The sequence below is a fragment of the Ambystoma mexicanum genome, chromosome 4q (genome assembly GCF_040938575.1).
Source record: "Ambystoma mexicanum isolate Mex_15411 chromosome 4q, UKY_AmexF1_1, whole genome shotgun sequence".
Taxonomy (NCBI): Eukaryota; Metazoa; Chordata; class Amphibia; order Caudata; family Ambystomatidae; genus Ambystoma; species Ambystoma mexicanum.
This window is the reverse complement of record NC_090928.1, coordinates 270,326,322-270,340,282: the sequence shown is the minus strand read 5'-3', so window position 1 is coordinate 270,340,282 and position 13,961 is coordinate 270,326,322. Positions and strand designations below refer to the sequence as shown.

Here is a 13,961-nt window from a genome sequence, read left to right as displayed (position 1 = left end):
CGAACAGGGAGAGTTTAAATTCTACCTCCCCTCTCTGGTTCCCCCTGATATCTGGGTGTGTTCTGACCGCTATGGCCAGGGGTTCCATTGCAAGGACATAGATGAGGGGGGAGAGCGGGCAACCCTGCCGTGTTCCCCGCGTAAGGGGGAAGGACTCCGTCAGCCTGCCGTTCACCTGGACCCTAGCCCTCGGGGCCCTATACAGGGCCGATATCCAGCTCATTATGTGTGCCCCAAAGCCCATTTTCCTGAGGGTGAGGTCCATAAACCTCCACTCCACTCTGTCAAACGCCTTTTCCGAGTCAAGCGATAAGACGCACGCGTCGAGATCTGACTCCTGGGCGTAATGGAGCAGGTCTATAGTTTTTCGGATGTTATCCGAGCCCTGTCTCCCCCTGATGAACCCCACCTGATCTCCGTGAACCAGCTTCGGGAGGACCCCTTCCACTCGTCCCCCGATCACCTTCGCTAAGATCTTTACATCAGTGTTCAATAAGGAAATTGGGGGGTAGGAGGAGCACTCCAAGGGGTCTCTACCGTCCTTGGGAAGCACCACTATTATCGCCTCCATCATGGAGTCCGGGAGGGTACCTCCTTCCAGCACTGCGTTGAATACCCTGGCCAAATAGGGGGACAGAGCGGAGCAGAACCTCTTATAGAAATAGGTTGTGTAACCATCCTCCCCGGGTGATGTGCCCCCTTTCATACCCCTAATCGCCCGCTCCACCTCCTCCTCCGTGACTGGGCCCTCCAACCCTTCCGCCATTTCTCCTGACAAGGCCGGAACCCGCATTGAGTCCAAGAACCCCTCTATCTCCGCCTCCCTCCCGTTAAATTCGGACGGATATAGTTTCTCGTAGTATTGGCGGAAGGCCTCTCCAATGTGGGTTGAGTCATACCCTATCACCCCCTCTTCACTCCTAACCGCTTTCACCAATCTGCTCCTCTGTTCCTCCCTCAGCTTCCAGGCTAAAATCCTGTCTGCCTTATCCCCTTTTTCATAATACTTTTGCTTTACTAATTGGAGGTTCCTCTCTGTCTGGTGGAGGAGGAGGTCCCTCAGCTGGAGCCTACAGTCCTCCAAGGCGGTTATCTGGCCACGCTCCAAGGGGGCTGAGGGGAGCCCCCCCGGTTGAAGCCGGGCTATTTTGTCCCTCAGTCGTCTCTCTTGAACCTCCCTTTCCCTCTTTTTCTGGGCACCCATTTTAATCAGGACTCCTCGTAAGGTGGCTTTAAAGGCATCCCACAGGGTGTGCACCCCCACCTCCCCATTGTCGTTCATGTCAAAGAAATCTTTAATGGCCTCAAGTATTTCCTGGGCTCGTACCTCGTCTTTCAGCAAAGAGTCGTTACATTTCCACCTCCCCCTTCGTTCGTTTAGACCTCCCCTCGCTATCGTAATACGGACCAGGTCATGGTCGGACCAGGGAACACGGTCAACCCTATGGCCCGAGGTGAAAGGGTGCAGGATCTCGTCCACCAAAATGTAATCGATCCTAGAGAACGATGCATGAGTGGCCGAATAGAAGGTGAAGTGGGGGGTGTCCGTTCTGGGGGTCGGGATCGTGTCCAACAGTCCCAGGTCGTGATTGACCCCCTGGAAGTTGCGTGCCATGATCTCGTCCGCCACCCTAGCGTGCTGCGGGCCTATTCGTTTTCTATCCCGGTTAGGGTCTAAGACCATATTAAAGTCCCCGCCCACCACCACAGAGCCATGGGAGAATTGTTTGAGTTTGTCCCCTACCTTTGCCCAGAATAGGGACTGGCCTTCATTTGGAGCATAAATCACCACTAGGGTAATTGGGGCCCCCTGAAGGGACCCCCGTAACATCAAGTAGCGACCCTCCGGGTCCTTCAACATGGCCTCGTTCTCAAACCCTATATTCCTCGATACCAGGATGGCAACTCCCCTCTTTTTGCCTCTGTGAGAGGCACTGAAGACCTCCCCTATTCCCCCCCCCCGCATTTTGGGCTCCTTACCCCGCGGCCAGTGCGTCTCCTGCACAAGAAGGAAGTCAAGTTTGGACTTCCTGAACTCCCTGCAGACCAGGGACCTCTTTGTGGGGGTATTTAAGCCCCGTACATTTAGGGAACCCACGCCCAGAGAGGGCAGACTGTCAGCCATGATCTAGAACCTCCTCACTCTCGGCCAACGCACATATCTCGTTCTTCCTGGCGTGCTCTCTTAAATCAGTATTTTGTCCCCCGTCTCCCCCCTCCCCTTCCCCCCGGGCGGGCCAAAAACAAAACCCTAACTGCCCCCCTTCCCCAAACTGAACAACCCCAACTACGTGACCCCCCTCCCCCTTCCCTGGCGTCCGGCCAAGTAGATCCGCCATCCCTGGCTACTGGCCGAACCACCAGCTTACCCGCCGCAGCCGGGCATTCATTCTGAGGCTTGTCCCTATGAGCCCCCCCTCCCCCCCCGCTTTGCTGTCCCCCTCCCTGGTTCCATCATACTTGCTGTTCGTATGGGGGCTGGTACCGGTGAATCCGCTGGTTATTCCCAACGTCCCCCGTGACTCTGCAGGCCTCCCCTGGGTCTCAGCCTTCAGGATCGTTCCGCTCTCCCTCCTTGGACGGCGAGGGGGTATTCATTTTTCTGAATTTTCTCGCTCCGGTTTTGCGTCTCCTGTCCCTGGATGGGCCCGGGCTCCCCGAGGCTTCTCTCCCGGGCCCCGACGGGGCCCTCCTGGGGTCCGGGTCCCCCACATAGTCCTGGATGGCCATCCGTATGTCGTCCTCCGTGGTCAGGGTCGACCGCTGGCACATGTATTCAAAGGACAATGAGAAGGGGTATCCCCAGCGGTAGCGGACCCCCTTATCTTTCAACAGGATCGTTAGTGGACGACACATCCTGCGTTTGGCCAGGGTATAGGCCGAGAGATCCTGGTAAATCGTGATCTGGGCATTGTTATAAGTGATCTCCCGGGCCTTCCTGGCTTCTTCCAGTACCTTGGTTTTTTCAGTGTAGTAGTGGAACCGGACCAATACAGAGCGGGGGCCCCCCGCCCTGCCCCCCGCTCTGTGCACTCTATCGAACGTGGGTTCCGTGGTCATCTCACCGGCGAAGAGGAGGGTGATGATGTCCCTCACCGTGTGCGTGATGTCTCTCTCCGTTTCCCCTTCCTGTTCTGGAATCCCGAAAAATCTAAGATTGTTCCTCCTCTCCCTATTTTCAAAGTCATCCATTTGCCTGGACCTTTCCTCTTCTCTCTTTTCCAGGGCCGTTATTCTCATTCCCAGGTCCATCTCCAGGGTCGTCGCTGATGTTTGGTTGGCCTCCACTTGCAATAATCTGTCCTCGACCTTGTCCACCCTCTGGTCTATTTTTTCAAATTTTTGGGCGATGTCCGAGCGCATATCCCTGATCTCCTGTAATACAGAGGCGAAGCCTCTCTCCATGGCAGATACGGGGGGACCTGAGGCCTGTTCTGCCTGTTCAGGTCTCTGGAGGAGACTCTGGCTTCTACTGCTGGACGCCATTTCCTTAAAGCGAAATCCCTGTAGGGTCAGCCGCCAGTCCGTTGGGCCTTCCCCCCCGTCCGTCCGTCGATCTTTGTGGGCCAGAATGCCTGGGCCGCCCCCCTCGGGCCTCCGCGGCCCCCAACGAGGGGGGATAACTCTGTCTTCCCGGGCGGGCACTCGCCCCACCAAGGTCCGGCGGGGGCCTCGCACCCGGGGACTGCCCGTCGTCGCCGAAGTAACTCTCGGGAGGGTGGCGTAGTTCCGAGTTCCGCACGTGTGGAGCGCCGCGCTTGTCTGCTTGTCCTCCTGCTCCGGGCCAAGCCTTGTCCGAGCTCCGCCCGTCTTGGTGCGGGGCAGGCTATCCCGCTGGTTCCCGGACCTCGGGGGCGCGGAAGCCGAGGGGGGGAGGGACGCGGCTCCGCCCTGGAAGTTCCTCCGGTCCCCGCGCTTATCCGGCGTGCGGCCGCCGAGGCCTAGCACAGCCCCGTATCTGCCCGAAACCACGGGTCTCGTTCTCCTCGATCCCGGGGGCTCCGAGCGTCGCTCTTTCGCTCGCTAGACGCCCGGGGGGTTCACCACACCTTTCCGTCCTGTCTCATCCGCCTGGGGAGCTCCGGGGGGGCTCAATTCCCTGATACGGCCCAGCTACGGCGGGAGCGACACACTCAGGCAGCCATTGCCTGCGCGCCCCCTGGTGGCCCTCTGCTTGTTCTTATTTACTGGTTAGCAGGAATCCGACTTTACTGTCTTCTTTTAATGAATTCTCTTTCTCTTTTGCTCCCTGGAACCCACAACCCCTCTTCTTCTCTGACACTATTAAGGGACTTTGTATGTATGTAAGTGTTATGCAACTTCAAATAAATAAAGAATTTTTGTAAGATAACACACATTTCAGTTGAGAGAACACGGCTTAAAGTGGGTGTTTGCATTGAAATATGAATATAACTTGTATGATCATTCTCAGTCTTAATGTAAATACTAAAATATACAGTTCTCTAAGCTGCTTTAATAGTGGAATAGTTTTCAGAAGGACAGATAATCATAAACTCACAACAGAAGTATGCCTCTATGCTAGGAATCAACCCCATGGCTATGTTTTATCATGAATTGTGTTGAGTGTATATAGTGTCACATTTACAATCTTTGTTTCTTCTGTGTACAGATCCTGCATCACTTCTTGACCTGGGCCAAGAATACGGGAACCGGCTAGACTTGTCAGATCTTGGTGTCGAACTGAGGGCAAAGACACAATGGAAATACGCCACCTGAAGAACATCTTCATCATTGCCTTTGGCTTCATGCTTTTAACCACTGCCTATGGTGGGCTTCAGAACTTGCAGGTAAATGATAGTCCCTTATACATCTATTTCCACCCTTCGTAGACTGAGCCACATAACTACTATTACACTGCTCATTCCACAACCACAATGATATTGCCTACCAAGGAAAACTGACGATCTCTGTTATGACCCAGAGTTAATATGAAGGCAGTTGCTAAATCAAGCTGGTTCCATGTTGGCAAACTAGATTTTGGAATTAGGGGGATTTTTTAATCAGAGAAAAACAGTTTGTATTTCTGGTGTCTAATTTAGTCGACGCAGTTCCCTTCTCTACATAACGTTTCCTATGCAACTCATATGTCCAATAACGAATGTCCTGAGAATGAGTGAAGAACAGTGGTATCTTTCTAAACAGGTTTGCACATGTAAGCTGGAAAACATTAAGAAAGGCTACTAATCATGAGTGTGGCGGAGTTTGTTCTAACATCATTAGAGCAAACTTTTTTTTTAAAACTGTTAAAATATGATTTCAGGAATCGTGTTTGAAATGCATCAAATGGTCTTGAATTATCTATTTTAAGGTGAGGGTAAATTGCGTATGCTTTCCTTTGAACATTTTAATCATCAGAGAAGCATTCATAGTGTCTCCTTTCTTGAGGTGTTTGGTTGAAATATGGTTGCTTCTAATAGAGTTATAATGATGTTTACTCTACAGACTTTTCGAAAGTGAAAATTAACATCTTATGTTATGGTATGATATGTTATTGGCGGGAGGATTTCTCATGAGCAATGTGTTTCTCTTTGACACAAGACAATGGGTCCTCTCAGTTGGGCGGTGTGGTAAAATGTGGTGGTAATACTGTTTACGGCTGCATTGCCGCCCCACCCAACGACGAGTTTGGGGGTAAGGTGGAGGAAAAACCTCCAGCAAGAAGCTGGCGGTATTTCCACCACCTTACCATTGGCCAATTTGGCGGTATTACTGCTGTACGAATTACTGTCAGCAGTAATACCACCGAAACACCCCATGGAGTCCTATGGACTGGCTACAGCTATCCTGGCTGTTACTAGAAAATGAGTCGTCAATGTTTGAGTTTATATTGTCCCAGTGAATCTTCACCTTCTAGCAACACCACTTGGTGCTCAGCGGGGAAGTCTACTCCGCTAACCCTTTTATTTTGCACTAATACTTCTTCCCAGTACCTTTGTATGAGCGTACATGTCCCCCACATATGAATGAACGTTCCCAGGGAACCTTTGCATCTCCAACAAGTGGGGAGGTTCGTCGAGTTCAACTTATTCAGCCACTCAGGTATAAGATACCACCTATGTAGTCATTTAAAAAACCATTCTCCTTTAATTGTATACATTTGGATGATTTCCTGGCTCTCGTCCAATTATAATACCAGGCTAGATCATCAATTGGCGCACTTATATCTTCTTCCCATTTAGTCATGCAGTGCATGAAAGTAAAACAGGACAGCCTAGAGGCGTCCCATATGGAATAAGGTAACCTGACAGCTATCATCCACCCCAGTGTCAACAATAAGAAGGTCACATCAAAAAGTGTGAGCACCAATGAATGCAACAAAAACAGTACTCATGAACGGAGAAATCACTGGCAGTGAAGCAAACAAATTGCCACCAGAGCACGTCATGCAGTCTGGAAACAGGGGTTAGTCTGCCCTGAAATGTGGGTACAAGGGGGCCATCGATTGCAGGCATACAAGTTGGGCACACCCACCGCCAGGTTTCCTGGGGTCCTTTGAGGTACCCTTGGATGTAGGGGAGGGAAAGGGACACCGAGGGGTGAGTGGAAGTACAATTGGGGTAGCTGATGTGAAGGATGAAAGAGGTAGAGAGGGGAGTCAGTGAAGAATGTGCTGCTGGGAAGTGGAGATAGAGCGTGGGAGTTGGAAGCAAGGAGGAGATTGGCTGGTGGGGAGATTAGGAGAGAGACAGGGCTGTTACAGTTAGTAAGGGCTGAGAGAAAGGGTTGAGAGGAAGTCAGAGACAGAAGTATAGGAAAAAAAGGAAGGAGGGGCAGCAAGCCCGGGAGGCACACTGATGGAAAAATAGCACAGTTTCAGGGTGAAGAAGGACAATAGGGGAAAAGGGTGAAAGGCAGACTGGGAAACAAAGGCCTTCTAAAGGGGACTCCTCAGTTTCTCATCCCCCAAACCACATGGTCAACACACCACAGCATGCAACCCAGGAAGAGACCCATGTTCTCAAACCCCACGCAAATAAGACTGTGGCATCACCACTCCAGATGCCACGCCACCCACCTACCCCCGCCAAACCCCTCCCCTCCCTGTTGGACACCACAGTTCATGGACAGGTCATTACTCCCCAGCTGTTGCTTGCTCCTCAAAAAGTTCACACACCCAGGACGAGCCGTTCCCAGGAAGGGCCAGTGATCATAGGATGTAGTGCAAACACTTGCAGGGGCAACAGAGGAACAGAAGCTGTGGGGAGTAGATGATGTTTCACATGCATGTGCCCACAATGTACAGAAACATACATTGCAGTCACTCACAGTGCAGGATTTGAGCAAACAATTTGAAAACAAAAGTCATGCAATACATTGAAGATGAGAGAACATACAGATAAATAACTGTGAACAACAATTGGCTTGTATGGAGAGCACAGGTAATGGCTGTCAGGGGTCCACATGTGCAAAGCATTACAACCCAGATGGTCCAAGTGTGCTAAATCTGTCCTGTGGAGTGCAGGGAGACATATGGCCAGGCAGCCCTGCCATCTGTGTGCAAGTTAGCTGATGTACACACCTTGGCCAGGCACCCTACTGGCCTAAACAAGCTGGACTCCTGAAAACTGACACAGACATGACATGCAGTGCAACCTGCCCCCAGCAGGGCAATCTGGGCTGGGACATTGCATGGGGTGTGGCCTTTGTCCTACTTGGGGAAGGAAAGAGCTAGGTTTCTTGTGCCTCACGGTATAAAGGTGGCCCACCACTTGGCTGATGCTGAGTGGGAGGGAGTATCAGAGTGTCGGAGCATTGATGGAGAAAGAGGCATGCCAAATTCAAGTGGAATTGAGGGAAGGGATCAAAAGGAGTAGTGCAGAGCCTGATGTGAGGTATCTGTAGTGTAGCCAGGCTGTGAGCCAGTGCTGGATGAAGCACATCTCGTAGAGGGCCCAGTTGTTGATGCAAATGGCCCTGAAGGTGGTGTGTCGGAGAATGAGAAGCCAGCGTAGCACCCGGAGTGCAGGAAGGTGTACCCTGGAGGTGAGTGTAAGGATGAGGCAGGCTACGTTGTTCAGGATCTGTTGTAGCTTATTGAGATGATAGGCAAGGGCATACACATAAACGGAATAAGAGCAGTTTAGGCGGGAGAGGATAATTGCCAACCTTGAAGTGACTCTGTAAGGGTAGGATATTTATTTTTATTTATTAGTTGGACATTTATAAGGCGCTTATACAACAAGACAGTGGGTCTCCTTACAAGTTTGGCGGTAGCCTTGCCGGTAAAACCGGCAAGCTGTCGCCAAACTTGCAAATTTTACTGGTGCCCGGGAATGGGCAATTACTGGGTCATTACGCCCCTGCTGGACCCGGTATTTGCCCATACTCCTACGTCCCGTCCCCTTTCCTCCATACTTGTGGTCCTGTGGGACGGGACCGGAGAACTTTGAAAAAAGCATAAAACATTTTTTCAAAAATGTGTCCCTCCTCTCTTTCCTGCGCGGGGCCCGGCACGCAGCCGTAACCCCACCCACCTTGGCTCCGCCCCGCGCATCGCCCATCAGTCCTTTTCTCCGCTCGATCGGGGCCGGACGCACTTGCATCCTCGGAAGATTTTCTTCCCTTTTGTCCTCTCTGGCTCTCGCTAGCGTTCGTTTACTAGTCTGTCTATGTCTTTCAAATTAGACTTTCCAGATTGTTTATCGTGTCACCGTCGTTTCTCGAGGGCGGATCCCCATCCTCTTTGTTTAGAGTGTTTGGGTCCGGAACACCGTTGGGACTCCTTTTTTTACTGTGACTCCCTTTCGGTCCGGGCACTTCAACGTCGGTTGGAGTGGTGGGAGGAGGTGTTCCGACAAACTCTTCCTTTGCATTTTCAGGCGTTCATCGACGAGAAGAAGAAACGCCCGGTAAGTTCTTTACTTTTCAGAGCACCCCGGCCGGGGGATACCTTTCCGGGTTCCTCTCGGTCCGGGAGGGGCGTTGATCGCTCTGTCACCGGGGTTCACACCTGAGGTGCCCGTTGGGCCTAATAATTCTACCAGAGTTTTCTCTGAGGGTCTCCGTAAGGGGCCTGTGAACACCGGAGTATGCTCCGAGGCCCCTCCTGTGGGGGCTGTTTGTAGACCCAGTTCTACTGAATCGTGGGGTACCCGAGCTCGCTCTGAGGCCTCTCTGTCAGCTTCCCTCAAAAACAAGACCGGGGTGCGCCCCGAGGCCTTGGCTGGGCTGGTTGTTACCGAACGGATGTTCGAGGCCCGTGCAGATAAGGCTGTTACAGGGCCTGGGTCTGAGGTCCCTCGTTCAGAGACTAAAGCTACCAACACTTCTGAGAGGCCGGACAAGGCTTTGTTGGTGAAAGCACACCGTTCACGCTCTTGTGGTGATACCAGATCTGTTGAGGGGGCAAAGAAGCAAAGTCCTTTTTTTACCGGCAGTGCCGAGGCCCTTCCTTCGAAGGCTAATTTGGCGGTTGGTATGTCACAAAAACATTCCAGGCCTCATAGTACCGGCTCGGCCGAGGTTCCTTATGTTAAGGCTAAGATTAAGACCCCTGATCCATCGACGGGGACCCCTGCTTCACTTCCTCACGTGCCGCAGTTCCCCTTAGATGAGGACAAAACGGCGCCCGTTCCCGCCACGACCACAGTGGCCATTTTAGGTGCTACCCCTACAACTACGCCATCGGCCTCTGGTGTAGGGCGCAGTCCCTTGGGTGAACCTAAGGCCCCTTGTGCGCCTCCTTACCGGCCAGTTTATGATTGGAACGCCCGGATGCCTCTTCCGCACAATGTTTCGTTGCCCACGGGGGCGGCTCCTTTGATTTATGTGGATACATCGGTGGAGGGGCCGGTGTGGCACCCTTCCCCGTTTCGTCCCTGGATTTGTCCACCTCATGAGAGGCCTCCTCAGGTTCCGAAGCAGTCTCATGAGGACGCTTTTTTCGGTACTTTTCAATCGCTTATGCGCACCGACCCCATGAGGGAATATTTCAAAGGGCTTTTCAAGGAGATATGTCCACCTGCACCTCCGGCTCCACCCGTTCCTCCGGTGGTTCCGCCGGCGCCTCCGCCGGCGCCTCACTTGCCTGTGGTGCCTCCCCCCGCTCTACCGCCTGTGCCTCCATTGTTCGCAGTGGACAAGGCAGTGCCTGATACGGCTCAGCAGGATCCTGACCTGTCAGATGACACTCAAGGCGATCAGGACAGCGAGGACCTTCCCCGCTCTATCAGAGCCTTTCATGACCGGGTACTGGACATGATGAGTTTCTTAGATGTTCCGGTGCCCAAGGCACCCACTCCACAGGAGGGCGTGCTTTCTGGGGCGTTCACCCTGTCTTCCTTGGAGCGTACCGGCCTGTTCCTGCAGAAGGACTTTCTGGCCGAGGTCCAAAGAGTTTGGGAAAAGCCACACTCAGGACTTTTTGTCAATAAGAAGATTGACACGATTTACAGGCTGCATTCTTCGGAAGAGGTGGCCCTGTCGTCTTGTTCGCCTCCCTCCTCCACAGTGGTGGCTGCGGCTACGTTGCAATCCAGACCTGCAGCATCCTCTTCCATGACGGCTACTCAGGTCTTGGCAAAGGAGGACAAGCTCCTGGACTCCCTAGGGAGGAAAATCTTTGCCAACTCAGCCTTGCAGCTCAGGCAGCCCAACGCTGAGTTGATATTGGCGGGAGCTAACATGCGGATGTGGAAAGGTCTGTCGGAGTTGGAGGAGCACATCACGGTCGAGAAGTTGGAAGACTTCAAAGGAGGCCTTTCCGATGCCAGGGTCTTGGCCCAGGATCTCCTGGAGGCTGCGGCTCACCACGTAGACACCTCGGCTCGGGGCCTGATGCATGGGGTTGATACCTCACGGCAGGCGTGGCTGCATGCCACTAAACTTTCTGAGGAAGTGCAAGACAAGGTGTTGGACCTTCCATTCGATGGTAAGGAGCTTTTTCATTCTACTACTGATGTAGAGCTCACCAAGACCAAGGATAGCACTCAGACGGCTAAATCATTGTCTGTTCTGGTCAAAACTCCTTTCAAATCCCAGAGACCGTTGTCGCAAAGTCGACCCTCCTCTGGTTTTGGGGCTTCCTCGACCGCAAATCTCACAGAGTGGATACTCCTGCGGGGAATACCCGCCGTAGACAACAACGCACGCGGTTTTTCTCCCACTCCTCAGCCTTCTCATCAGGTTCAGGTGGCACCGCCACCGATAAACCTGCCAAATGAGGGTTTTTAGCGCTCGCACGAGACCCCGGTGGGAGGACGCATTGCGTCTCATTGGGAGGCGTGGCAGACCATCACAGAAGACAGATGGGTCTTGTCAGTCACTCGAGCGGGCTTCCGCTTACCTTTACCTCCTACCCCACCCCTCAACCCTCCTTTTCAGCTGTCGGGCTCACCCTCCCTCAAGGCCGAAGTTCAGAAACTTCTGGACCTCAGAGCTGTGGAACCCGTTCCCCTTGGGGAGTGAGGGGAAGGCTTCTACTCCCGGATGTTTACGGTGCCCAAACCCAACCAGGCTGGCCTGTGCACCATCCTAGACCTTTCCCAGTTCAATCTTGTCCTACCCCAAGAGAAATTCAAGATGATCACGCCCAGCCAGATACGCTCCTCCTTACAGATGGGCGATTGGCTCAGCGTTTTGGATCTTCAGGACGCGTACATGCATATCCTGATTTGGAACCCACACAGGAGATATCTCAGCTTCTCTTTGGGAGAGGAGCACTTCCAGTTTCGAGTGCTTCCTTTTGGCCTCAGCTCGGCGCCGCGTGTCTTTACGAAGATGATGTTGGTGATTGCGGCCTATCTTCGTCTCCAGGGTATCCATGTGTATCCGTATTTGGACGACTGGCTCTTATGCAGCCCTTGTCTGCTAACAGCAGCGGTCAATCTCCAGTCTCTTCTTCAGCTCCTGTTCCATCTTGGGCTGTCGGTGAACTGGCGGAAATCTTCCATGACGGTCTTGCAGGACCTGATTTTCCTGGGTTTTCGCTGGAACACGATCGACTGCAGAGTGTACCTGACCGGGGACAGAATGGCAGATCTGTTAGCCACGTATCAGATGTTTGCGCAGTCGGAGAACATGTCGGCCTGGTGGTTCCAGAGGCTTCTGGGCCTCATGGCCTCGTGCGTGCTGGCTTGTCCTCTTGCTCGTCTCAAGATGAGACGGACCCAGATGGCTCTTCGGAGTTCATGGCGTCAGGCAGTGGATCCGGATTCTATGCGGATAATGATTCCGGATTCCATGAGAGTGGACCTGGATTGGTGGTCATCTCTCAGCAATCTGTCTGGGGGCGCGGGGTTTCAGGACCCGGTCTCCATGGTGACGATCACGACAGACTCCTCCCTTATAGGGTGGGGTGCGACGTTAGATCTTCTTCAGGTTTCAGACCTCTGGTCGCCTCAGGACAAGCTCCTGCACATAAATCATTTGGAGCTTCTGGAGATCTTCCTAGCGCTCAGGGCGTTCAGACCGCTCATCGTCAACAAGGTGGTCCGCATAAGAATGGACAATGTGGTGTCAATGTATTACATCAACAAACAAGGGGGAGCAAAGTCTCCCCCCCCTCGTGGACCTGTCCATCCAGATTTGGGAGTGGGCTGTGCGTCATGGTGTCTGGCTGCTTGCAGTGCACATGCCGGGCCAGCTGAATGTCACAGCGGATGCCCTCAGCCGGCGGACAGTGGTCAGCTACGAGTGGGAATTGAAGGTGGAGGTCCTCTCATGGATTTTCTCGCGCTGGGGCACACCGGAGGTGGACCTCTTCGCTACGACGGCGAACAAGAAGCTTCCTCAGTATGCTTCCAGAGGGGGCTGGGAGCCTCCTCTCTGGGGGATGCTCTCGAGATTCCATGGCACAACATGAGAGCTTACACCTTCCCGCCTCTGCCTCTAGTTCACCGTGCAATTTGGAAGTTGAAGAACTCGGCGAACTGTTCCCTTCTACTCATAGCTCCGTGGTGGCCGGCCAGGTTTTAGTTCTCAGAACTTCAACACCTGTAGGTGTATCCGCCGATCAGGTTACCAGTAACTCCTGATCCTCTTCACCAAGGGGAACAACAGATGTGGCACCCCTCCCCACAATCACTCAGCATGGTGCCTGAGTTCAAGTCTTTAGAGCATCTGAGTTTGTCTGCGGATAACATGCGCATTATCCAGGCAGCCAGGAAACCCTCGACCAGATCTCAATACAAGAGTAAATGGCTCAGGTTCTGTCATTGGTGTTTGGAGAAGAAGTTGGATCCGAGGGTGGCCACAATTGACACGGTGTTGTCCTTCGTGTCCTCCCTAGCAGAGTCAGGGGTTCATGTCCAGTCATGCAGGACTTATCTCTCAGCAGTTTTCGCTTACCTTTCGCTTACCTTTCTACAGACCTGTGTTCTTATTCTCTAACTAACCCAGTGGTGAAGAGGCATTTTGCTGGCTTGTCACGCACCCGCCATGGGATCTAAATCTAGTTCTAACGGCGCTGTGCCACAAACCCTTTGAACCAACGGCTACATGGACCTCAAGGACTTGTCTTGGAAAATGTCCTTTCTGGTCGCCGTTACGTCAGCAAGGAGAGTGCGTGAGCTCCAGGCATTGTGGGTGGAGCATCCTTTCTTGGTCTTTCACAAGGACAAGGTAGTCCTTCGGATAAACCCAGCTTTTCTACCGAAGGTGGTGACCGAATTCCATCTGAATCAGTCGATCTCCCTTCCGGTCTTTTTTCCGAACCCTGCCTCAGAGGCTGAAAGGGTTCTACACTGTCTTGATGTCCGAAGAGCTCTTAAGTTCTACCTGGACAGGACTTCCGAGCTTAGGCAATCTTCTCAACTTTTTGTGACCTTCGGTAACCCTCAGGGCAAGTCGGCGTCTAAGGCAACTAATTCTAGGTGGATTGCCGCCTGCATCAGAGAGTCTTTCACCGTCCAAGGGCTAGAACCTCCTAAGGGTATCCATGCACACCTGGTGCGGGGCAAGCCAGCCGCTGTTGCTTTTCAGAAATATGTCTCCTGGGAGTC

The 13,961-nt window shown here is 52.9% G+C and overlaps 1 protein-coding gene across 5 annotated transcripts in view; it reads left to right on the top strand.

Annotated features, from left to right (window-relative positions):
• The window catches only part of LOC138467666 (protein unc-93 homolog A-like), a 366,337-nt gene that overhangs the window by 102,465 nt on the left and 249,911 nt on the right, over nucleotides 1–13,961 (top strand). For all 5 annotated transcript variants that reach the window (XM_069607849.1, XM_069607847.1, XM_069607850.1 and 2 more), the window contains one exon: nucleotides 4,631–4,808. In XM_069607849.1, the coding sequence (XP_069463950.1) occupies nucleotides 4,719–4,808 (90 nt within the window). In that variant the 5' untranslated portion in view covers nucleotides 4,631–4,718. The remainder of the gene's footprint in view (nucleotides 1–4,630; nucleotides 4,809–13,961) is intronic.